Genomic DNA, 26,854 nt, shown 5'->3' on the forward strand with positions numbered 1-26,854 from the left:
TTTGGCTTTTAATGATTACTTGCAATGTGCTTGACCATACGCTCCAAGAAACCTAATTATCTAAGTGAACTAACAATTTAGCATTTGTTTGACATAGATCCAACCATCTTGGAGGAATTATTTGATAACAACCGCAAAAAAGTCCTAATGAGCAATGACATTGGAGCTACAACACCACATTTTGACACCTCCTAATCAACTATCCCTAATAAGCTTTGTTTTATTGTTTTGTGATATTATAGTATTTGTAAGTTACTTAAAGATTAATTCTCTAGATTGGAACTTAAAACTCAGAGACAAATATACATTGCAATCAGCCAATATCTCACGTCTTTCAGACTTATTTCATTTTTATATCACTTGCTATATATTTGGCATGAAATGAGAACGAAAAAACAAACTATTTTCATGAATTTTTAAATATTTTTTCAGTTTCATGGATCTTTCTTGATTAAATATAATTTGGTTTGGGAAGACAAACTCAATTCCAAGTAATTCTACTCTGTGAAATATCATTTATTTTCCCATGGGATATAATTTTTGCATCATCAAGCACAAGGATATAAAGTTGTTTTAAAGAATTCTGTGCATATTTTGAAAATCAAAAAAATTGAAACTGAAAATCTGAGACTGAACATCCAAAGTACGTAATGCTATAACACTTATGAATGTTTTCAAGGATTGAGGAGCATGAGTTTGAATTAAAAGCAATAGCCATCCCAAAAAATATACATTTGATTGGAATGAAATCTGTAATTACATACCCAATATTCTAGATTTTACTGCCTACTGTACTCAAAGAATAAATAATAATAGTGCTCATCCTAGAATCTTGGTAATAGATCACCGAGTGTGATCCAAAACATTGATGCAAAAAACATAGTTGAAGCCAAATGCTATAAATCTTCATGGACTGAAAAACTCATGCCTAAAAACAATAGTGCTCATTCCCTGATATGGTCCCATTTCCTGCACATTTCACTTCAATATTATTTTTTTTTGCAATAGATACTAATTTGTACGGTACATAACTTCAAATACCCTACGTATACTGTTATAAGTACAACAGGTTGTTGATAAATTTATCTGCAATTCCATTTTTATTGTGACATTACTAATAAAAGATGCACTATTTTTTTAGTGAAATAAATGAAATAGCTATACACAAAAAAGAAATAATGCAGATTTTTCCAAATGAAATGCTAAGAATATTGAAGAACACAAATACAAGAAGCCAAACAAAGCCAAGCAGCTTTCTTTAATACCATAGAAATTTGGCAGCATGGCCACATGCATTTGCTTCCACAATGCTTTCTTACAGCCAAAAGATGATAATGGCCTTTCATATGTGAAAAAAACAAAAAACCCTTAAGCCCCAAGAATCTTCTGCTTTTTGGTTGTGTTCATATAAGGCCTAATCACCCATTCATTCTGAACTTCTGTTTGATCAAGTGTTCCCAGTTTTATCTGCAATTGACAAAGGGCGGCATAAGGAAAATAAATAATGAGTTCAAATTCCATTGCATATTCAGAGCAAAGTTCGCTTCCACTGTAGCATTTACTTTTTCATAGATATGGGCAATCCAACAAAGATTAAAAAAAACAATAACCTCACTAACATATACCATTACAACACTACATTAATCAATTGTTGGACAGATATTTGATTCAACCCTGACTTTCTCAGTTCTTACATAGGTGAGCAATCCAACATAGAGAAAAAAATCAATCACATCATTAACATAAACCATCACAATGCTCCATTCATCAATTGTCGGACTGATATTTGATTCAACCGACTTTCTCAGTTCTTACATACGTGAATGTGTAACAGACTGTCCTTAATTAACAACTATTGCCGAATCAACAAAAAAGGAAACTTATATTCATTGTAAAACTATAAGCAAAACTTATTAAACCACTGAATTATCAAACTTACTTGAGAATGACATGAAAGTTTAAACCTGAAAGTTTAAGGAATAAAAAAATAATAACTTTGACAGCAAGCAAATCTTGAACTGTAGGGTAAATATAGACATATAAAAATATCAAATCTGAGAATTCCATCAGTGTCATGTGAAATGAAGAAAATCTTACTTATAATTGCAGATAAGAAATATCAAATATATGAACGAACAATTAACGAGAGCTGCTGTCCTACACAGGCAAATAATTCAAACTATGGTGTCAGAGCTCATATGCTGTCATGCATGCAAAATATTTTATGATTGTCACAAATACTTTCGACCTGCATTAGTTATATGTGTACCTAAACATGTGTATTCACAGATGCATACAGGTGTATTCATAGTCAGGATCATAGCAGCAAAAATCGTTTAGGGAAAAAATCAGCAAATGAAAATTTGGATTAAAAGAAACGTGGGGTAGCTCCCTCTATATTAAAATCAGAAAAATAAATTACAGAACCATCAGCACATTCATACATCCTCTCTATCTGAGATGGAGTAAACAAATCTCCATTATTGCTCAAATGAGCAGCAAATTCCTCAAAATTGCCATTCTCAATTCCTTCCCTAAACAGCCTCAAAGCTTTGTCCGCTTCCTTACCTCTATTCACCACACTAGCATCAAATATCCCAGCAAACAAACCAGCTACTGGTCAGACAGCAAGGGAGTGAATGGCCCCCCATAACTGCATCATAGTTGTTTCTTGCCAGAATAAACCTCCCAAACCTAATTCCCCATAGAGATTCTCCCAAAATCTGGACAACATTGAAGAAGTATACCTTGTATACTCTCCCATCGTGCATGTGTCTTCCTGCCCAGGTTGCCCAACCAACTGTGTTAATTACTGCATCTTGTTCTGCTTCACAAGAGAGCTGAAAGAGCCGCCCGATTTGTTGTTCAATCCCTTCCTCAAAGCACATACACCGCACGCCCATTATCTCCTCGTCGGCCATCACACAATACTCTGCTCTGCTGCTTTCTTCTTCGATCCAATCCAAAGAAATAGTCTTTCTGTTCCCAAGTTCAATGCACCCTATCTCGAGGAGAATTAGGATGATCATACTGGTGCCTTTATTATTATATATGTACTTAAATCCTTCCCATCAAGAAGGCCAGCGACTTGTACTTCCTCTTGTGTTTTTCTCCAACTTTATCTGCCTTATGTCCACATCAATGGATCAAACAATCATTGATCTCTTCATATTATCACATATCACAAGAGAGATTGTCCTCCGATTCTGATGTGATCTTATTCCCAATAAGTTATCTAAACACAACTCCCATCAATATGTCTGTCTATTGACATCCCTTGCCAATGCATAGCCACTTTCATCCTTGATTAGTACTTCGCTAACATCTCATCAAGATCCAGTCATGTCATATGGTTGAAATCCACCATCTCCACCTCCTCCTGAATGACCCCGCAGTTTGCCAACAAATCCACAGCTCCATTGGCCTCTGTGTATATATAAGTAATCAAAAAGTCTTCCATTTTTTCCAAGCAATCCACACTTACAATTTCCAATTTGAGATTTCCTTTTTTCTTTACTATGTTTATGCATAGTAAGGAGTCCCCTTAAATGTTAATCTGATCAAAAAAATTCTCTTTGCACAGCCATAGACCTTTCGCTAATGCCTCCAACTCCACCTCATTGTTGGTAGCTGTTTGAAGTTTCCAGGAAAAAGCCCACCCGAATCGGCCCTGATCATCTCAAATAATGCAAACAGATCCAAGGCCCAAGGTTTGCCCTTAGCAGCCCCATTGAAGTTAACTTTCAATTTCCCACGCAGGGGAGCCACCCACTTAGCCTCCCCTCTTTTGATTTGTTTGTCGCTAACTTCCATTTTCGGTACCTTTAGACCTCCCCACTGTTTTTGCATTTCATTATCCTACCATGAGAATTTGGAAATGGATTTCGGAAGACATTTTGAGTTCACCACCTCACATACGCCTCTTTTGATTCTTCTAATTACTTCCTCCTCATTCATGCTTGTATCATTAAATATCCTACCATTTCTCTTTCTCCATACTTGCCACACTACCATTAACAGAGCCACAACCCAAATATCTACTCAAAGAGCATTTCTAATGGTTGTGGCCAACTTGATAGGAATTCCAATAGATCACCCTGGCATGGCCCAATCCATCCTAAAGAAAGTTGCACCCAATCCCAACATTTACTCATGAAGGGACAGCTCAATAATAGATGGTTTACTATTTCACTCTTTTCTGCATAGGGAGCACTTGGGTCCATAAATTCTGATAGCTACCAACTGGTCACTTGCTGGGTCCACAAATCCTAAATTCTCTTCTCTTGTCTTGCTCTATTCTTGATGATGGACCATTGAGTTCAATCCAAAATGTCAAAAGGAAAAATTTACAGAGTCAAATTAAAAAATCGTGCACAACAATATTATGGACTGTGAAAATCATATGTTTACAACTGCTCAATTGTCAGTACTCTTTCATGGAGTGCAATCAATAGGAATATGCCCACATTAGGAAGAACCATCGAACGCCAACAAAGCTTCATGAGCCATTCATTCATCTTGCTTTGGGCTTTCTGAATGGCGTAGCATTTTTTCACTGAATACTCCCCCATTTTAGAACCACACCATATTATTTCATCTTTCCCATGCATGAGACAAATCTTCCTCAAATTGAGACAGATCCTATGTGCGGATTTCACTTCCTCGGAGATTGGGAATGTTTATATATCAATCCACTCATAAGAATCCCTGATCTCATTATTTGCCCTTCACTCATAGTCTGCCACCCTCCACCGTTATGTGTTGCGAAGCTGCTCTATGTGACCTGTACCATCTATTTCCCTCAATGGTTTGTGAGCATTCTAAGGGTCTGCCCAAAAATCCGCCTTCCTCCCACAATTGATTTTTCATTTCGAGCATTTTATGATGATTCCAAAGATCATCCAGATCAAAATGATCTTCTGGGCCATCACCTTCTTCCTCAGCGTATTCTTTCTCCTTTCAATTATCCGATTCATCTATAGTCTTCTCCATCTCCGATACTTGCATGCATGCCAATTTGAGCAGCCTTTCGGAGATCAAAGAGAGCTTGAAAGGATTCAAATAGAGAGATAGAGGGATAGGGTCGATTCCGCCACAGATTTATCCAATTTAGTTCGTTTGCTTGAGTGATCAACATCCACACACAGAGGACTCAGATTTTGGGGGGGAAACTATAAAAATATTTCAAACTTTTTCAATGTAGGTTCAAGGAAACCCAACAAAGCCAATAGAAAATCCCAGCCAAAGCACAAAAAAACGTGAGCCATAATACATATGAACATTAGGGCGAACTAGAACAAATTTTTAAGATTTTTTTGAAGTTCACTAAATTTTGAATGGCGAACCTTGTGACTTAGGTTGCTGATATATATTCATATGTTGCTATTCTTGCCATTATGATGTCTATGCGTAATAGAGTATATATGCAAAACTCTTTAATACTTAAAACAACAAACTATCCCATTATGGAGGAGAGAATGTACATAGAAGGGATGCAAGTAGCACAAGATTCCATTCAAGTAGAGCAACTCCAAGTGGGGCCTTGAGCCAAATGGTGGGTGTCATTTCATGCTCCTGGGCTTGATGGATAGACCTGAGGCGCCTTGTATGATCTCCCAAGGGCCTCCATAATGTGGATGGGTTGTTAGAAGTACTATTGAATCCTGCATGCCCTCAGTCATAAGAGAATGGAATAAGGAAACTGGATAGGGGGTGCAGATACAAGCATTCCACTAGGTAGACCACTCCATGTTGGATGTCCAATGTGCCTACCACTTGGAGCCAAGAGGGTGAGTGTCTGCTCCTAGGCTTAGTGTGAAGATTGCTTCAGGCCAATCCTATCATGCTCCTCCATTCGAACTCTCCTGAGATTAGATCTACCTAATGGATTAGGATAATTATATGCATTGGTAATTTGGTACTCATTTGTGTGATTGCTAACCTTAATGGAAATAATTGAGATTTATGAATTATGTATTAGATATCTCATATTATTTAATATGTTTGCAGGACTTAAATTAGGGTTTATCTTGTTAAAAGGGCAAAGTTATAACCCTGACGATCTTACACTCTTATTTGAATGAAATTTGTGATTTAGGGCAAGATTTAGGGCAATCCTGAAAAGATGACATTACAATCCTAAAGAGGCTTTTTTTAGCATTCTGACCATTTAATGGGAGCTAACCATTTCAGGGCATTTTGCTTGTAATTCCTTAAGTCCTACTATTATACTATGTATTCCTCTGACTGAAATCTTAGAGAAAGATCTCGGAAATTCATCTTGACAGTCCCTAGTGTAGTCAGCCATTGTACTACTAGTACAATATAGGCATCTCACATGGGAATGGAAAATATAGTACTCCCCAACCTATAATCACCCATTTCCAACTTAAGGCTATGACACTTACCCAGGGAACTGATTATACTACCATCAACTATCATCACTTGGAACTCCCGTGCAGGGTAAGTGAAGCACTTGAGATGTGCTACTAATCTGCAGTCGATGAAGCTACAGGTACTCCCTAAATCAATCATTATTGTAACTATTTGCTTCTTCAAAGAGTCTCTTACATCGAGTGTTCCTGTGTGCAGTGACACCTACAAGATCATGACAAATGATTTGTTGTTCCAACAATGGCTCTTCCTCTTCTATTTGTAACTCAATATCCTACCCTCTTCCGTGTCCTATGCTCCTTCGATGTAGAATAGCTTCCTCTCTGTACATTTATGTCCTCTGCTGAATCTCATCACAATTGAAACATAAACACTTGGCCCTTCTTTCTTTTAATTATTAAAGAGTTAACCTGATTTATTGTGGATGAACAACTGCTAGAATGCAACATAATGGAATCCTATTAAGGACTTTTTCTTAACTGTTGACTATTTACTCTTCACTCCACAAGCTTACACCATAGCATCAGTTATATCCTTAGGCTCAAAAAGTTGCACCACATGTTGAGTTACTTCCTTGACACGCCCCCAAAAACAGATCTAGTTTTTCTTCATTTGAGAGAAAGCTCAACATTAGAAAGCTTTATATATAGTCATCCATTGTTCCCTTTTGTTGAAACCTCATAAACTGACTGAAGGAATTGCTTATGCAGGAACTATAATGTATATAGCTTTCAATTGAGTGAGAAGTTACTTTCCTCTAGTCATCTTTACCATGTAAATTGTGGAGATTCTAAGTACAGACTGGTTATGTCTACCCATTTGGTTGTCAATAATTCATTGATGTCAAACAATCACTCCATCTACGATATCGAAGTGAGAGATTTTAAACCATTAAATTTGTGAATCTCAATTTTGGTAAATGCAGCTCTTCAATCTTGATATTTGATTGTCAACAATATTCATTCCTTGTCCTTATCTGTCCTTCATTCTCCAAGATACTCTGTCTGTGAACTATGATTGGTAGCTATGAAAAAAAATGTTCTCAATATATGTAGCTTGAGCTAATTAACATAGACCAGATTTGTATTTGAAACTTTCTAGTAACTAATAAAACATCGAAAAGCAAATCACATAAATAAGTAGTTCTACATGGCCATCAGCTACTACAAAAAGACCTTTCATATTATTTAAGCACAATATAGGTAAAGTAGGATATTGTGCAACATAAAGTAGGAGCTATAATTACTTCAAACATTTTCTGATAGCATATCTCTAACGCTATGGAATTGAGTTAATTCTCTAGGAAATATATGGCGGCTGAGAATCTTTCATTTGATCTTTTTAATACCTTTTGAATCAGTTTGTTTTCTGAGGTCTACTGGACTTTCATAAAATATAGTTCAATATCACTATCATGCAATTATTCATTTCTGAAAAGTAATTATTTCAAATTTATCATTCTTCATTTATAAATCTAGTAAATCTTTTTACTTTCTGAAATTTATGCAGCATATTTCTTCATTCTGGGTGCAACACATTTTCCATAGTATGTCTGTTCATTTTATTGGGTATTTTGTACTGGATTTTTTCCATAGATACAAATTAAATGCAAATTATAGGTTCAAGTGCCATGGTGTAAACCGTGTAAACAATATTAATACGAGTTTTCTACATAATTAAATATGTTCAAATGAAGGGTCACTCAGAATCTGAAATAGAAATTATGTTGGATACAAGATGTAAAGATATATACAACATGCTACTATTTTAGAAGAATTAAGTTTATGCCCCCCTCAGTACTCCCTTCGCATTCTTCCAAGTATACTAAGCCCTAAACAATGGCCACAAATGTATCTTGTGAATTGAATAATTGTAATATCAAAAAGGCAAGCATGTAGAAAAGAACGTTATATCCAACCTGGTAAAGACGTAATTCAAAACGAGGACCAACTTCCTTCAGTTCGATTGACTTTGGACCTCCAGGTTTTTCATAAACATGATGCCTGTGAATTCATAAGCTTGGTCAAAGTGCTATTGAATAATGAAAGCAAATCGAATGGCAAGTACATTAAAGGATTCAATTAAACAGACTGCTAAATATTTTTAATGTGGTTAATAAAACAATAGACCTGCAGATATAGATAACTGATGTCAAAACCAGACAAACAACAACGCAATATTGCTCATTCTATTTATATAGATTTGTGGCTCTCTAGACCTCGGGTTTTGACATATCTTTTTAACTATTTAGACTAAGAAGTGTGAGCGAATTTGGCAACCTAAATGGAATCACTGAACTTGTACAGAACTTGCCCTGGATCTATCTTGTTCATGGGACTCATTTTTGTAGTGAACACAGTTCAAATCCATTATGTAGATCCTTCAAAACCAAAATTCAATCTGCACAATACCTGGAGACAGGGACAACCAGTAAAATACTAAAATCTAGTAGTTATATAAAATATATACTGGGTACAGATGCCAGTATGAAGACAGCAATGCTGTTCAAATTAAGATTCACAAGTAAATGAATAAAGGTATGGATATATCATATGCAACTATACTCATCAGATGATGTGGATATGTGAATGGGGATGCAGTCCTCAACCTTGTACAGGAGTTTCCTGATGACTGCTGTTTCTCCATTCAAAACCCTAGTGATGGTTATAGTTTATGACTCTCAATTTTGTTTATCTCTTCAAAGAAAGCAAATCAATTCTGGGAGATGAAGAGAGATGAATCATTACTTCAGTTACCATCAGTATCAAAAGTCAGCTAAAAATCTGTAATAAGAGTTGATATTTCTTAAGTGCCTAATACAGTTTCATTAGTTGTTAATACAGATGGAAAAGTGTTTTACAAAACAATACACTTACAAAGGATAATCTTTTGATTATGATTAAAAAAATACAACTGAATCTTAGAGCAGATTAAATGCAATTTAGGGGGCAGATGTACCTGAAAGATATGTAATCTGACTGGTTTGCAAATGTTATGATGCGCTTTGAATCAGGCTTAGGAACTGGAAATAGATACTTCAAAATATTTGAAGTTCTTTCACCAAGCTTTGTCCATCCAAAACAATAAAAGTAAGACAATGTAGAAAGGATGCACATTGAAGGACTTGACATGAAAGGTATATTTCAAATGTAGAATGCAAAGAAATCAATAATTGAAAAAGAAAATACCATCCAGCTTTTTAAAAGATAAAAAAGCATGCCAACAAGCGACATAGATAAAGAAAAAAATCAAATGCATTAGATATCATATTAGGTACCATGAATGTAATTGAATTATAAAACAGATATTTCATAGCTATCAGAAATTTGAAAATTATTAAGGAAGAAAAGGAAACATGAAGATAATTCGAAAGGAACCTCCTGCGCAGGAAAAAATGCCTGCCCCATTGTAAGAAGAATCAAAAAACAAAATAAAATTTTGAAAGCATATCAATTTTGGCAGCTGCTAACTAGTTCTAAAAACAACAAATAAAATGCATTTAACTTGTGAAAGCAGACCATACAGAAAAGTGCAAGAACCTTTAGAACTCATCAGTCCTCTGTGACACACAATTTGATGTAAGTATATGGATCTGTTGAGCCACTGATCTAACAGATTTCAATTTCTCCTTTCTCTTAGGTTATTTGAAATGCATAGGGACTATAACTTGAACAATAGCTAATTCACAGAGATAAGTGAGCTGTATACACTTCTATAAGTGATTTGCATTAAACTGAAAAACAGAAATTTGTCATAACTAGAATTACAATACAGGCTATATTGGAAGAGAGGAACAAAAACTAAAAAAAAGTAATTAAGAAAAAGTATGCAGTGGCAGCTTCTAATACTTCGGAAAACTACAAAGAACAAAACAATTGTTGTCCACAATGGGAAAATTATGAGGCCAGCATCATGGACATGGCAAATACAAAATGCAGAATCCGTGCAAGCACACAAAAGCGACCATCTTCCAGGTAAGGTGAAAGTATCATCAAAAAAAGAAAAGAGAACTTTAATACATAAAATAGTTTTCAATACCTTGGTGGAGAAATTATGAAGAATAAGATGAGGATAAGCCTCTGACATGGTTCCAACAGCTTTCTTATCTTTGATATCATGCCTTGTCACCTGTGAATTAAAAAAACATTGACGAAATTTAATCCTCTCTTTCTTGAAAATTCAACTTGTGCACATAAGGCCAATTTCAGATATTCAGAAATTGTACAGCATACCACATTGTGTAATCCAAAGTAGGCAGTTGGACCAAAGGGTAAATGGCACACAATTAACCCATCAGGCTCCCCACGGTGCTCATGGACCATAACTATATCTGTAAACTCATGGGAGCGACAGGCCTCCACAATTTCAGATATAACCTACAACACAGTTTTTATTTAACAAACAGGAGAATTTGTAGAAGATGATGCAAAAATCATTTATGAAATTAATAAACCTATCATCTTTTCCTTTCATCTTTATAAGAGTTATATATTTTATAACAAAAAATACAATGCAAAAGTGGGTCAGAGGGAATCAAGAATCCAAGCAGCACACCTCTCAAAAAGAATGAAGATTAAGACTAATCCAAACTATTTTAAAGAAGTAAAAAAATTCACCAGATTTTCTATTGAGAAGAGATTACATACATTGCTAAAGCTTACAACATGTCTTGAAACTCAAAATCCAAATTAGAAACAAAAACATGTAGAGTCTAGACCATTACTAGCAGCATACCATATTTCCTGTATAGAAGGAAAACTGTGTGTTTTACTTTGCACACTTAGCTTCCTAAATATTGAATGGAGACAATTAAAGACTCAAAGAGAGATTAACAATCTTACAAAAGTTCTAGAGATCAAATAAACACAAAAATCAGAGCGCATTTTTCCCAGCTCTATTACATAATGTAAATAGTTTCAGGACAATTTAAAAAAATATTATAGGTTATGGTCAAACTGTAGATCCATACCAAAATGCAAATTTCAAGAAAGCCTGTAGCAAATCTGATGGATATGTGATGATTGGCTCAATAAGTAGATTTGTCTTCAGAAATTTTCTTGGGCACACTTGGCTAGATTGGTAGAATTGGTTGCAGAATAGGGATGGTAAAGAGTAAACTGCTGCTTTAGTTAACTTGTTAGCTAGAATGAGATTTTGAAATGTTGATGGATGGACATAACACCTGTTGGTATGCTGGTGAAATCATTTCAAGTTACTCTAACTTGAGCCCTTGTGGAAAATACAGCACCACCGGGGTGTTGGCACCTGACCAACATTTTTGGGTCTGGGGTCCCTTCACTTTAGGTGTCTTCAGTTTTTTTAAAAAGACTTACACAACACAAAGTGCATGGAGTAGAATCTCAAGCTCCTACAGATATTTGAACCTTTATAAATGGAAAGCAGTTTTTTCTAGCCTGATCTTCCAGACAGAAGAAAATACAGTACAAAATTTATTTATTTAATAACTTGATTTTATAAGTGATTTCTTATCATCCACTTCATAGTTAGAATTTTTAATGCTGCTGGAAGGCTTAACTGTGTTTGCCTTATAATTCTGGCTTCTCCTAGAAAAATGCACAGACACAGCTGTTGATGTATGAAGAAACGTGAAGCATTTAGGAGGTCAATTGTAGAATGAACACACAAATTTTCACAAGTACAATATAAGTCACCGGAAAATGCATACAAATACAAGCTTCTTATTTATAAAACAAAAAATTTGAAACAAAAATAATACATCACCAAATTAAGTGCTGCAAGAAAATCATAGACATATAACTAACCTGACCACCTCGGTTGATCCTTTGTGCATTAGGAAATACAAATTTTAGTTCCTGCAATAAATAATTACTATATGAATGCAAACCTGGCACTTTCAATCCTAAACATCAACTCCCCATAATACACAAACTGAAAAACATGCAGGTTGAAACAACTAACCTTGACAAATTGTGTAAGCCGACTGCTTGGGTTTCGAGAAGTACTCAACAAAATCTTTGGATCCCTTTCCGATGCATTTGCATACTCATCATCAATACTTGATTTTGGCACTATTTCATTCATAGCAACATCCATAAAAAAATAGTTTATTCCACTAGCATTAAATAGAAGAAAATAGAACAGAACCAAAACCATCATTGTTATTTAAGTTTAGTATAATTGAAACTTAACAATGAAATAACTCTTCTGATGTAAATTGATTTGCATGGTTACGAACTAGATTATTAAAAAGGATAGTCAATTTGAAATAAGCCAGATCCTTTTGTTGGAGGCATTTGGTTCCCTGAATTTTGTACTAGCCCCATTGTTAAGAATTTGAGATATAAGTGTAAAATACTAAAAAATGAAAAGAAAACATTATTGAAGGATGTAGAATTGAGATAAGTTGCTGAGGATCGGGCACATAATAACTAGACATCAAAATAATGGTATTGGAAAACACTTAAATATATTGCAATCTTGAATAATGATATATGCCATTGTAGGAACATTTTCAATTGTGTTTTCCCATCTTTTTACATATATAAGAAAGTGTGATTAATAAAATAATAAAAGTTTATAGAAATAACATTCCTACTATTCATCACAATCCATTTATCAACTTTTGATTAAATTCATAGCCATCAAAATAAGAGTCCAAGGTCATTAACTTTCTAATTGATCCCAGGAATGGGGTTCTACTATGTTTATCCTTACTATTATTGCTGTATAATTTTCTTCTTTTAGAAAATCTTATTTTTTTATTGGTGGGGTTGAACTGTGAACTATAGGATGTAAACTTTCTCAAGAAGAATGATTTTCAGAGTCAATGAAGCAAATATTGTGATAAATGATGTACAACATATAATGACTATGAGAATTCATGGGAGAAAGTGGATGTAGCTATACATATTTGGAAAGTTATGGAAGAAAGAGCTCCTGTAGCTTGCATCTATGCATTCTGAATATTCATGGGTTTTATAACATTTTTCTTATAGAGGTTATTTATCCTAGCAAAACTGTAAGTTGTAACTTCCATTGTGGAAGAGATGCCAAAACTATTGCATACAATACGTGAGTTCTGACTATTAATAATTAAATGTTTGACAAATTGTTCAATTCGTGTGTTTAATTGTGGGGTAAAAATGGTGTTTCAATATTGTAGCAAGGTGATGGAAATCATACAGTAGTTGGGGGTTTGTCTTTTTCTATTTAATGTTTTAAGTTGTTGATAATAGTTGCAGAAAACACAATTTCCCACCATTCAGCCATTTCTGCAGCGTTTTCACTCAGAATATTGTGATTTTCAATAAAACTCACTTGTGCCAGTTTTTTCCCAACAATTTCCCCAATTTTTCACCTGTTTTAAACAGGTAAATCATCAAAAAGTTTATCTCCCAATTAATCGCTGACTGATTCCACTTTTTTCTTTTATTGTACAGCATTTTTTTCCAAAAATCCTAATCAATTATTTTCCCAGTTAAATCCCAATATTTTGAAAACATCTTTATCTTCTGGTTTGCCAAGTTATTACCAAGAACATTTTTTGCTGCTATGATCAGTATTATTTTAGAGAAGGCACGCAAAAATTTATTATTCAATCATACCATATAAAACCATCTAAAATGAGAATATTGAAATGTCTTTTGGCTTCTATTGTTGTATTTTTATACATATAAATTTGTGTTTCTGTAAGTATTGTTGCAAGTGTTTTTTCATATATTGTAGTGAGACCATGAATTTTAATTATTGTGAAAGCCATTAGAAATAATAATTTAAAACGGATAAGTCTCTCTTGCTGACCAATGAGAGTTGAACAATAACTAATATTACACATCATATACAGCTCTATATATTATGTATAAAATGCATCTCCGATTCTGGGATAAAACCTAATGTGGTTGTAAGAATCCCTTCTTATTCTGCCCTTAAATTTTTCGGATAGGTCGGTTTGACATTTCGTCAAACACTTGGCACACAACCCACTGCTATCTGATTTCTGATTATAGTTTATGTTTGGGGTTTATATCTATTGCCAATTCAGATAGAAAATGAATATCATGCTGTCCACAATCAACAACCTTTCATATTTCATGAAAACATTGTTGCCCTCACAATATTTGAAAAGAGAACATAAATATAATGAAATAACAGTTACTGCAGATATAACATATATGCAGATTACAAACCAATAATGAGAATATCTGACCTTATTTGCAGATCTGTGTAATTATATCAAACTTATAATGCTCAGAATCTTCAGAAATACCTTGTAGCTGTCTAAGAAGAAGATGAGAGGTCCGCAATATTAAATGTAAACTCAGAATTTCTGATTTGAGACCCAGAAAGGGAATAACTCAGACATACATCCCTCAGCAGTGCCTGTGACTTCCCAAATTCATTCATTACATCAGCTATAGCAGTCTAAACCTCTGCGTGAGCACTTAATCTTTTGCCTGGAGGAGTAGATGACTGAATGGCGCCCAGAAATGTCAAACAGTGATCAGCATGAATGATCCAACAGCAGGACCCCCGTAATTTTGCAGAGCCATTGCAGAAATATATCAAGTTCAATAGAATGTTCACGGCAATAGAAAAAATTGAATATTTCTTATGCCTGCACTTTAGAAGATTCTCATTAAATTAAGATTGGTCCCAAAAGAACTACTTGTCCAAACCTTGGTGTCGCACTGGACAAATATTAGCCACGGCAATATGAAATGTCACCCTCCGATAGCAAGGTTCCACTTAATTTACCTCAAACAATAGTCACAACTTCAGGACTCCGCTAATATTTGTCTTCAATAGTATATCTGCCAATACCAATCAATTAATTTTACTTATTCTCCCGATGATGGAAAAGCAAACAAGAGTCGGGTCCCACACACGTATCATGCAGACTTCAGACTAACGACTACTATCAGCCCATAATATTAATCTTCAAAAGTATTTGCCCGATGGGCTGTGCCACCAATATAATAGTTCTCCAAAAAGATTATGAAGCAACGATAATGATATTTGCAAGACTTTATTAACACCAATACTTAATAAATTAAACGCAGTTATTGAAAGAGCAGCTATGAGAACTCACCGGCAATATCATTATTCAGAAATTAAGCCACCCCACTCCCATGATAGTATTTCCTGGCAGATCATCCATATTTATTATTGAATCAATTATCAAATCTGCCTCCAAACGAGACTTCACAAATTTGCTCTATAGTGACCACTGCCCTACGATCACTCCATGAAGAACTAGGGTTTCGTCCAGCCCTTCTACCAATCTGCCAAAGGTTTGCGTCCTCAGAGATTCAGCTAATGCAAAGCATCAGACAAATTCATCAAATCAAAATCCATAAGCATCTGGACATGCCTGAAACCCTTCCAAAATCTCCTTTTATAATAATTTGATGAGTCTTCTAGAATTTTCGTGGGGAGGGCTTCAAAATCTATTTTTAAGGATCAGGAGATCCCATGAAGCAAAAAAAAAATTGCAACGAGATTGATTGGAATCTTTTCCTCAAGACTAGCAGCCCCTACTTTTTAGGACTGCAGATTTGAGTGAGTGGAATAGGTGGGGGGCTAGAAATTGCCCCACCAGCTTATGCTTTTTTTCTGCCACTTGTCAATCATTTTTAGTATTTCAGATTTTTACCAATTATTATTTTTGTAATTTTATATTTATTTACTCTATTGAATTGAATGTGCTAAATAATGAAATTCATGAGACAATCAGCTTCCATAAATTTTGGAACTTAATCTTTTAAGCTTAAATTGCACTACAAATTCATGAGACCACCCGCTCTAAAATAATCCTTAAAAATTCAGCATCACCCACTAAAACTTTTTAGGAAGCCCCCCCCCGCACTTGGGACCCCAACCTTAGATGAGTTAAGGTTCTTGGTCTTGGCCAATCTATTATTGCTTTGATCTTTTCTTCATCAACACTAACTACTTGGGCATTGATTTTGTGTCCTAACACAAAATCTTGTCCACTCTAAATTCACATTTGGACATCATAGCAAATAATGACTAAGGTTCAAGTATCCCCAACACTTCATCGATATGTCTTAAGCGGTCTTCTCAAGTGTTGCTATAAATCAATATGTCATCGAAGAACACCAAGAGGAATTTCCCTAATTGTTTGCTAAACAAGAGTTTACTGCAAGATTGAAAAGTAGTGGGGGCATTTGTTAGTTTGAAGGGTAAGACTAGGAATTTGAAATGTCCAAAATGACATCTAAAGGTTGCTTTGGGAACATCATCTTTCCTCATCCTTTTTTGATGATACCCAAAACGTAGGTCTATCTTTGAGAAGTACATTGTCCCATTAAGTTCATCAATTAATTCATCTACCCTAGGGATGGGGTAACAGTTCTTAATGGGTTTTTTATTAAGGGCTCTAAAATATATGCACATTCTCATAGTGCCATCCTTCTTTTTTACTAATGCTATGGAGGAAGCAAAAGGGCTAGAACTAGGTTGAATATACTCCATTTCAAGTAATTCCTAATAGTTTTCACAATTTCTTTATATTTTCTCAGGTGGTCGTAGGGTGTGGTAATAATGGATTTGGCCCATTCTTCTAGTTCTATAGTGTGTTCAAAAACCCCCTTAGGCAGCAGTTTTGGCGAAATGTCATTAAAGACCTTATGTTTGTTTAGGATAGATTCAATGTCAACATGTATAGTCTTTCCTTCATTAAGTGAAGATCTATCAAGTATCATGCATTGTGCTGCCCGCTCCACTTGTCCATGACTAAAAGCTATTTCCATTCGTTTGGATTATACCACTCTTGGAATCCCATCTAATAGGCCTTGTAGTATTACTTCTTGGGCATTGTGTTGGAAACAAAAATCCATCTTTTGAAAGTCTTGGTAATAACTTCCTAAGGAATGTTACCATTGGATGCCCAATACCACATTTGTGTCACCCATGTTCACCACATAGAAGTCTTCCTTTATTTGATATCTTCCTAATGAGATGCTTAGACGTTGGATTTTGTGTGCATGGAGTAGTGAATCCATCTGCCATAACCACCTTGAAACCTTCAAAATTTTCAATTTCTAGTTTCACTCTTGTCACTAAACCTTGGGGTAGAGAGATAGGTCTACATCTTGGGGGAGAGAGGAGAGAGTCAGATGGAGAGTGGTAGAGAGGGGGGATAGAGGAAGAGTGATAGGGAGATAGATAGGTCTAAAATTCGGGACAGATAAAGTGAGTGAGATAGAGAGAGCGAGAGAATGCTAATAGGAGTCTACTAATTACTGAAATTTGACTATCTGAAAATTTAAAAGATCTTCTAAAACCTAGAATTTGCATTATAACTCCTAGAGATCTTCAACCACTCTCAAACATCCTATCAATATATACATGAAATATAACTTAAAGTATAACTTATACTTAAATGTTATATTTCATGTATATATTCTGATGAAGAGAATGAGACTAAAATGAAAAAAAAAATAGATAAATTTTGACATGTTTGGGCCTTTTTTTTAATGCAGCCAAGTTTTTCTTGGAAACTCGCCGAGTTTTTGTGAAAGACTCACCAAAAACTCAACGAGTTTTTCCTAAGAACTCGGCGAGTTTCTTGTGCGAGTTAAAGTCATAAATACTCGCCAAGCAAAAAACCTCACAAGTTTTTTAAAACTCGTCGAGTTTTCAGCGAGTAGTCCATCTATGGTAGAAGCATACATGATTCACTATTCAAATGTATGAATTAATATGAACATTATTCAACCATGAAATACTTATCTCTTTATTGATTCTAATGCAGCCACTTTACTTTTTCTGAAAACGCAAGGATGCACTCAGATCTGAATTGTCTGCTCCAATGGCGAGCGAATCAGGCCTGCTTCGCTGCTGTACCAGACCTGTAACTAAATTATGCACAATGGCCATCAGCGTTGCCTCCAATGTGGATCACTCCACTTCCAAAATATGGAAGCCACAATAGTTGGCCAGCTGCAAGGAGCTCTAAAAGTATCCACATATTTATAACTTCTTCCTTTATTGACTGAAAATGAGAGCATACACCCAAGACTCCTGGCTTTCCATCAACAAGGAAATGCCTATGTTATTGAAGAAACAAGCAACATCCAAACCACAGACACAACCCACAATGGTGAAGTTGTTTGATCAGTAAATGCAGAGGTGGCTGACCATTGTTTGTGATAAACTTGAATGTCTTTGATCAACCGTATTGCATTAAATATGTGCATCGTTCATGTGTTTAATAAATACATGAACCATAGTGATTTACAATAAGGCATTTTGCTTACAACCGATGCTTGAAGAACATCATAAAACAATTTATTAAATACAAGCACCTAATGATCTACGATAAGGTACCGAACTCTTGGGACGCCGATAGCTCCAAATTTGATCATTTCATTTGATCAAATTAACATCGATTTTACTCACTTCAGTGATTTAAAATCTTCTGATCATATTTGGCGATACACATCTGACTGTACATTCCTTTGATACTGAATTCCATTTTGAGACAAGGCGATTCTAATTTGTATTGCACCATAGCGAATTTTACTTTCATAATGACAGTGAATCATACAACAATGAGTCTATGCGATTTTTAAACAGGAAACACTCATTTTGGGATCTGCGATTTTTGCATTCACCTTTGACAGCGATCTAATACTCCAGTTGATCTTCATTAGGCTGCAATTCCACTTACTGATTCAATTGTTGTATAAGCCAGGATCGGTACTTGCTCTGATACCATGTTAATATGCGGTGTGCTCGATTAACCATGGGCAATGACACAGTGTTGCCCTCCCAACCATAAACGATAAACTCTATCGTCACCCCCGAGCACATCTTTCCTAAATTCAGTCTGCTAGTGTTATAACACTGCTGTGTGTTCTCCTTCGAATAATTGTAGAGAGGGAACCGATCTTGTTTATACCCATATGTGGGTGACTCTTCACCAATGGGTCGGCTCTATTCAAACCCACATGTCTTTCCTCAAGTGTGGCGAACTTTCCAAGTTGGCCCACTTAATAATATACTTTATTAACAAAGCGATTATATTAAACGGCCCATACAAATATGTAAAGCCGAAAGGCTAATTACATATTTGATCGTAGTCAGCTAAGGATTACTACCGAAGCTACAATAACATCAACAGCAATTTCCTAAGTGCAGTGAATCAAGTTGGAGGCATGACAGACCTTGGGAAAGCATTTGAGAATGCTCAAATTGCATTACAAAGTAACTTTGTTGATGATGTTGCACTAGCTTGACCTCTCAAAACATCAATAGATTAAACCTTTTAGGGGACCATGTCATTCTTTGGGAGAAACTTCAAAATGGTTGAAACAAGTTGCGAAGCCATTAATTGTGAAATTTATGAAGTGCAGCCAAACGAAAGTTGTTGTTCAAGAGACTAAACAACATGGTAACATAACAATAGAATTTAATGAACACTCTATTGCACATGGAAACAGAAGTACTCAACCATAATTGGTGCGGGTAGAGATATGGGAGAGTACCTCCTACTAGTGATAACATAGTGAAGGAGGATTTAAAGAGGACCATTACAAAGATGTTAGATAGAGATAAGGCACAAACAATTATAACATTGGATTGTGGTAAATATATGAGAATAGAGATCCACAGCCATGGTGCTTCAATGGGGTTGGAGATCAACCCTACATAGACAAATATGCTTATCTCTAAAAGAAAGCAAAATCTAATTGTTGTGCATTGCCTTGTGTCCTGAGATTAGAAGATACATAACATAAAGCAAGACATATAGATGTGGAAGAGGTGAACCAAGGATTGGTTGAGACCCACTAAATAAGCCATATGATTCAAAAACAGATAACAAAAGTGATAATGACAAGGCATTCAACATATAACTTTTGGAAGAACATGATTCTAAAGAAGGGTATAATGATCATTGATGCTCTATATTAGCATTTTGTTTCATTTAATAACTAGATGAGACACATGATTCAAAATATGATAATGAAAGTGATGATTGTGAAGCATCTAGTATGTAACTCATGTAAGTTGATGAGTCCAAATAATTACATAGTGATAGTTGATGATTCATTACTAGCATTTTGATATCATTGATATTATCATGTCACGTGACATTAACACTGATGTAATATCATGATTAATAACATGTCACACAATGTTTTTTATGTAGTGGATATTTTTATCCATGTTCTATCCATAAAAACCATAGTTTGAAAACTTGGCAAGTACTCAATTGACCCACCACAACTCACAATGCTGAGTCAACAAGTACTCTATGAGTTTCCCCTATGAGTTGGCTGAGTTTTCTACTCTGAGCCACAAGTTTTTTTTGCAATCTCACCTAGCAACAAGTTATAACAAAACCCACACAATTTTCAGCATCTCGCTTCATTTTTTGACATTTCCAATCTTATTTCACCCAATAAAAGATGTCTTCAACATCCATGTGAAAAAAACATGCTAAGAGAATGGATTCAAAGGAGATTTATGGCAATTTCAAAGATCCAAACTAAAGTGTATCTTTTCTTCTTTTTTGAAATTGTGTAAGTTGAAAACCTAAGGGAACAGATATTGCCCCTTGCCCCTCCCCCATTTCCTTTCGTTTTTCTATTGTATTTGCATTCTACTTTCTCTTATAAATGTTTGTCACTTTGCCATATCATTTTTTCCAAAAACCTACTGATTTTTTAAATTTTTTCTATGTTAAAATAAGAAATGTCAAGTTCAACACAAATGAATGGTAAGAAAGACCCTACACAAAAGTATGGGATGCCCAATGTTGTCAAGGGCCAAGTCCATTGTATTAAATGCCAGCTTCTTATGACGAGCAATTAATACAAATAAATACCAGCTTGATAAAATATATGGACATGATGTGAAGACATGCCCTAATATGCCCCAAGAGATTATGAGAGAAATAGATACTTTACTTGTCAATTATGAAAAGAAAATATGGAGAAGTAGAGGGCAAAGGGAACAATAGCAACAGCAATGAATGTTAATCCTAATTTATGTACAAATTCCTTGCTACCCCAAACATTTGTCTGCTTTCCTCTATAAGGGTTCTACTTCTAGCCATCTTCTTTCTCCATCAACACCAAATTTCTTTATTCCACACAATGTTCCAAGAGTTAAACTTCACTTAAAGGTACCAGGCTAGGATGGCAGCAACAAAGTTTTGATACTACAATAATTTAGAATTTACCCTTTAATGTGGCAAACAGCCCACATTCGGAAGGGTTAGTGAATACATTGGCAGTTGCTAGTATTGGATTTAAGACACCAACAATTAGGAATTTGAGTGGGTAATTGCTACAAGTTATAAAAATGCACAGCTTATGGTTGGTGATCAATAAAAGGTATGCCAAAGAAAGGGCTTCATCATTATTAGGTGGCTGGACAAATGAGTGAAATACGACTCTCCTAAACTTTTATGGCTTCTAAAGTCACATTGATATTTTTTAAGTCTGTAGATGCCTAGCATAAATCAAAAATGCTAAGATTTTATGCAATCTATTGGACAAAAATTAAAATGATTCATGAGGTTAGGGTTGAGAATACTGTCCAACCTATCACAAACAACACAGCAACATACGTATCCACCAAGAGACTTATTATGGAGAGGCATCCTACTATTTCTTGGACTCCTTGTCTACACATTGCCTAGATTTGATGCTGGAGAACATTGGGAAATTGGATGCATCAAAAGTGGGGTTGAATAAGTCAAACAGGTTACCCAATTTATATACAGCCATAAACACACAAATGCCAAGGAGCTTGTTCAACCATGAGTGACAAGATTTGCTAGCCACTTCCTTAGTTTGCAAAGTATTATTGTCACAATTCCTTCTCTCAAGCAAATGTTTGTCTTATGCCTAGACAAAGTCTCCATATTCCAGAAAATGAAAGGTATAAGATTACAAGAACAATTTTTGATGATTTATTCATCAAAAATGTAGAGGAATCAATCAAGGTAAGTAACAAATAAAACAATAAATTTTATATGGAATTATCTTCTTTTTTATGTTAAGTTTGTATAATTTCAATTTTTCAATATTTTTAGTGACAAAACTTTTGGTCAAGATTTATCATTTGGTGGATAGAAATAGCATGTCAATGAATTACCTATATGAGGCCATAAATAAGGCCAAAGAGGTCATTTTACGTTACTATGGTGGAAACAAAAAAAATCATGAAATCATTTGCCGCATTATTAATCACAGAAGGACAAACCAGCTCGATCAACTAGTACATGCCTTGGCCTACTACCTAAACCCCAAGTTCTACTTCTCCGAAACATTTAAGGGAAGAGGTCATGACAAGCATTTCATGCATTGTTAACATGGTGCTAGAAAATGAGAGAGAGACTAACTTCCTGATGAGTTGGAGTTCTACAAGGGTGCATATGGGAGGTTGTTTTCTTCAGATCAAGCAATTCAAAGAAAAAACAACCAAGTACAAAAAAAAATCCTTTAATTTTTAACTTGATACTAGAAGTAGAAACTAGAAACTTGAAAGTTTGAACAAACAATAATTTTTTATATTTGATTGCTATATTTGTCATTTTTGTACTTTTAGGGCAGAAGAATTACGGTGCTTGCACACCAAATCTTCAAAGACTAGCTATTTGTCCCAACCTTGTAGATCTTCTTATGTGTAAACACAATTGAGAACATCACACAAAGAAGAGAAACAAGTTGACCTAGGAGCACCTCAATGGTCTTATCTTCATTCAAAACAATATTCGCCATCAAACCACAAAGGTGGAGCATCCTTCTCATGATACCATCAACTTGAATGACATCAATCCTTCTGCTAATTGGACTCTCAAAAAACGTAGTGATGTCCCAATTACTAATGAAAATCTTGTTGAATCGAAGAGAGGAGCAGCAAAAGCAACAAAGTTGGATGCAATGAAAGAAAATAAACAATTTTGAGAAAAAAAATCAATCATCATTTTGATATTAATTTATCTTCTAGTTTGAGGCCAAAAAAATTATACAACACTACGTGTTAGAAGAGAAAAATGTAGATTATATTTGATATTTTTTAAAATATCATCATATGTAAATAGTTATAGTGTTATTATACATTTATTATTTATAATTTTGTTCTATTATAATGTATTGTTTGACTTTGAAACTTATATATTTCAAATTTTGAGAATTTAAGAGTCATTTAACATATGTAATGTTTAAATTATGACAAAATCAAACCAGAATTTTGTGTTCTCCAAATGCATCAATTCCTTTTTTGTGTAATTATGAGTTTGTTTGCTTTTTTGCTGCTAAGTCTGGAGTCCAAATCAAATCTTTGGGCTGCCTAGCCTACATTTTTAAAATTTGTTATGGACACTAAGGCAACCGAAATCTAAGCTTAATGTTTGTCGACTTTTGAAAATTTAAGTTTCAATTCATAGATGGGTATGTTTTTACGTTGGTGAGTTTTTTCAAATTTTGGAATGTTTAAAATGCGTATAATCAAAAAAGCCGAAGAATTTCCTATTTTTCTGAAAGTTATTGAGTTCGTATTTTTTAATCTGTGTATGTCCATCCTGGCTTCTCATCCTCCACTTAAGGAAACTCATCCTTGCTCCAGAAGACTGACATGGAAGATGCTTAAAGTTCCAATAACAGCTCTGCATGAAATTAAGAATGAATTTGAAAAAACAAAGCTCCGATTAAATTCACAGGATTCGCCAAGAAGCAAAAACACTTTTGTGTCAAATTTAACATCATATCCTGTGCGGTGCCACAAGTCGATCTTGTCGTGTAACAGAAACACCTTCCAAGGATTTGGAAATTTTCGTTACAGAATTTACATGTTGGTCAACTAATGCTCAGGAAACTACGCTTAGGGTTTATATTTTTTAAAATGTAACACTTCACCAATAAGAAAAAGAAGAAGAAAAAGAAAAAACACTGCTCACCGGCGGTCTGATCGTCTTCTAAATCGATTTCGCTGCGCAAAGCCTTTTCTTCATTCCTAAGCTCTGTAGGTATAGGCTTCCCTTCTGCATACGCACAAATTGCACACTACTTTTTACAATGCAAATATACTAGAAGGAAAACTCTACTGCAATTTTCAGACAAAATTAAGTTCGCAAACTTGAAGATGCTAAAGAAGGGGGAAAAATTAACCAAAGACAAATCCAAAAAACTTGCCTTCCAATGCTTGTCTAATTTTACGTTTCTTTTCATAAAGCAAGCGCTCCTTTCCCTCCAAGCTTTTCCGATACAGATACTCGCGCCTCAATCTAACATTCCTGCGTAACATCTTTTTTGCAGATTTCTCACTTCAGCCTCTGTAGTTCAACTGCTTTCTTGAATCTCTTTCCCTAACTTAGAGAGTTCTCAGTTAGCATTGTGTAAAACAGTGAAATGACGTTAGCGGTGTCGCAGCTAGGGTTTAGGGTTTAGGGTTTAATGAAATTATCTCTGGTTTTTGTTTAACAAAAGAACTTCTTTGATTTTATTTTTTTCTATTATTAGTCGTCGATCCTCATATAGAGGGAAAATTAGCGCATACATGGAATTTCCTATTTAGTTTTCTATTCATTTTGCTGAAATGTCTTAATTTAATAATCTCTTTTTTAAAGTTAATGTTTAATTTAACATTTATTTTGTTTTAACTTTGTATATATTTGCTTGTATTAATTTTTATATACTTATTATTTATTCATCTTTATTTTATTTTCATTCAAATTAATTTTTATTTATTTGTTTATTATTTCAAAGTTATCATGTTATTTTAAGATTCATTTTCAAGTGATTTGAGATTGATATGGTTCAATTCTAACATATTTGAGAATGAACTTAAAATAAAATAAAAATCAAATTTGTTTACTCTTTTACGACTAGATATTATGGATTGATTTAACACACATTTGTGCAACATGTTGTCATATTAGGTATTTAAAGACATTAAATGTGTACTTAATTTCATATGAGAAAACAATTAATGCAAACTTCAATTTCTATGTGAATCAAATTTGCAAGCAACCTCATTTAGGTCATATGCATGTCTACATATGTTATCTTCAATATCATTTATTGTCATTAACCTGGCTTCTTAAAGGGGTTTCACCAATGAGAACATGATCATCTATCAAGTTGGCAAACTCCTAAAGGGTGTCCTTAGACACTACTTAGAGAAGTTCAAGGATCTAGAAGATAAAAATGAATAGCTTTTCAAGCACGTATTCATTAGATTGATCCAACAAAATTGATCACATCTATGTAGTAGACCAAGTTTGCAACACTTGATATTGAATTCATGACATCAAACCCCAATGATTTCTAAAATAGTCAAACTGAAGACATCAATTTTTAAATAGTGGTGAATCAATTCTATATAGAATTAGCATAATTATTCTATCATTAATTTTAGAGTGGAGTATCTCTCACCGCTACATTTAATTTCTTACATTATTGCAATTATTAGATCCTATTTTGGTTGTAAAATTACGGTTGACCAATTAAGATAATAAAAATTACTAATCTTACTAAGGGACCAAAACATTAAAAGAGGGGAGGAAATTCAATATATCTAGGCACAATTTAATTAGGAAAAGGGTTGAAACACTAATTAAATTTACCAATTTGTTGTCTCCCTCTTTTGAGTTCAAATTTGGATGTAAATTGTGAAGTTACAGTAAAACAATGGATAATTGAAGTGACACAGTGATAACAAACTGCTACGGATATCAAACAGAGCCACAGCCAAGGATCTGAATAGAAGAATAAGATCAGAACCTATTGTTGAAAGTTTGGGATGAATTGTTGGGACCAAGATGGCAGGTCGCTCTCGTCCTATAACTCTGAGACAAGCAAGTGGGATCTTTTTTTGGATTAGGGACACACACTAGATACACTATCATAAGCTTAGGCAAAATTGTCAAGACCAAGATGGTAGGTCACCCTAGTCCTCTACTTTTTGCTCCATCAAAATTTGAACCTGTTCTTCGTTGTCAACTCTGTCAAAATCTTCAACCACAACTCCTTATTCAATTCCCTGCACACAGAAAGAAAGGAAATGGGGTTGTGGATAGGGGTTTTCCCTAAGGCAAACCCCGGATTAGGAATTAACCTTGAATGGAATAATGTAACTATTGAAGTAAATGTTATGAGATATACTTTAGATCTGCCATGGTTGATAAGAAGATTGACGATGCAAATTCTTATTTAGATATGATCACAAATGTGGAATGCAATAACATGACAAATACATGAACATGAAAAACCTAAACAAAAACACATGCTTGCATGAATATTGACGTGACTTTGCTCCTTGATGCTTGAAAGATGAAAGGTTGCCTTGAATGCTTGAGAATGCTCGATGATGAATGCTTGGCGGATGCATGAATGATGGGGTATGTGTGTTTTCAATTGCTTTTAGGTGAAAATGAATTGATAAGATGTCTTTATATAGGGTTCCCTGGATAAATTACCACTTAGGACGACCTCCAACGATC

General features: G+C 34.7%; 1 protein-coding gene across 1 annotated transcript; it reads right to left on the minus strand.

Moving 5' to 3' along the window:
- Positions 1-669: 669 nt before the first annotated feature.
- LOC131031274 (uncharacterized) lies at positions 670-24,903 on the minus strand. The gene is made up of 10 exons (XM_057962351.1): positions 24,546-24,903; positions 24,311-24,394; positions 12,334-12,443; positions 12,177-12,227; positions 10,626-10,769; positions 10,432-10,521; positions 9,352-9,458; positions 8,312-8,396; positions 1,266-1,467; positions 670-969 (listed from the first exon to the last, which is right to left on the minus strand). Exons 1-9 carry the CDS (start codon positions 24,655-24,657, stop codon positions 1,369-1,371), a joined length of 882 nt encoding a protein of 293 aa, XP_057818334.1. The 5' UTR covers positions 24,658-24,903; the 3' UTR covers positions 670-969; positions 1,266-1,368.
- Positions 24,904-26,854: the final 1,951 nt, after the last annotated feature.

Source organism: Cryptomeria japonica, chromosome 8, assembly GCF_030272615.1.
Source record: "Cryptomeria japonica chromosome 8, Sugi_1.0, whole genome shotgun sequence".
NCBI lineage: Eukaryota > Viridiplantae > Streptophyta > Pinopsida > Cupressales > Cupressaceae > Cryptomeria > Cryptomeria japonica.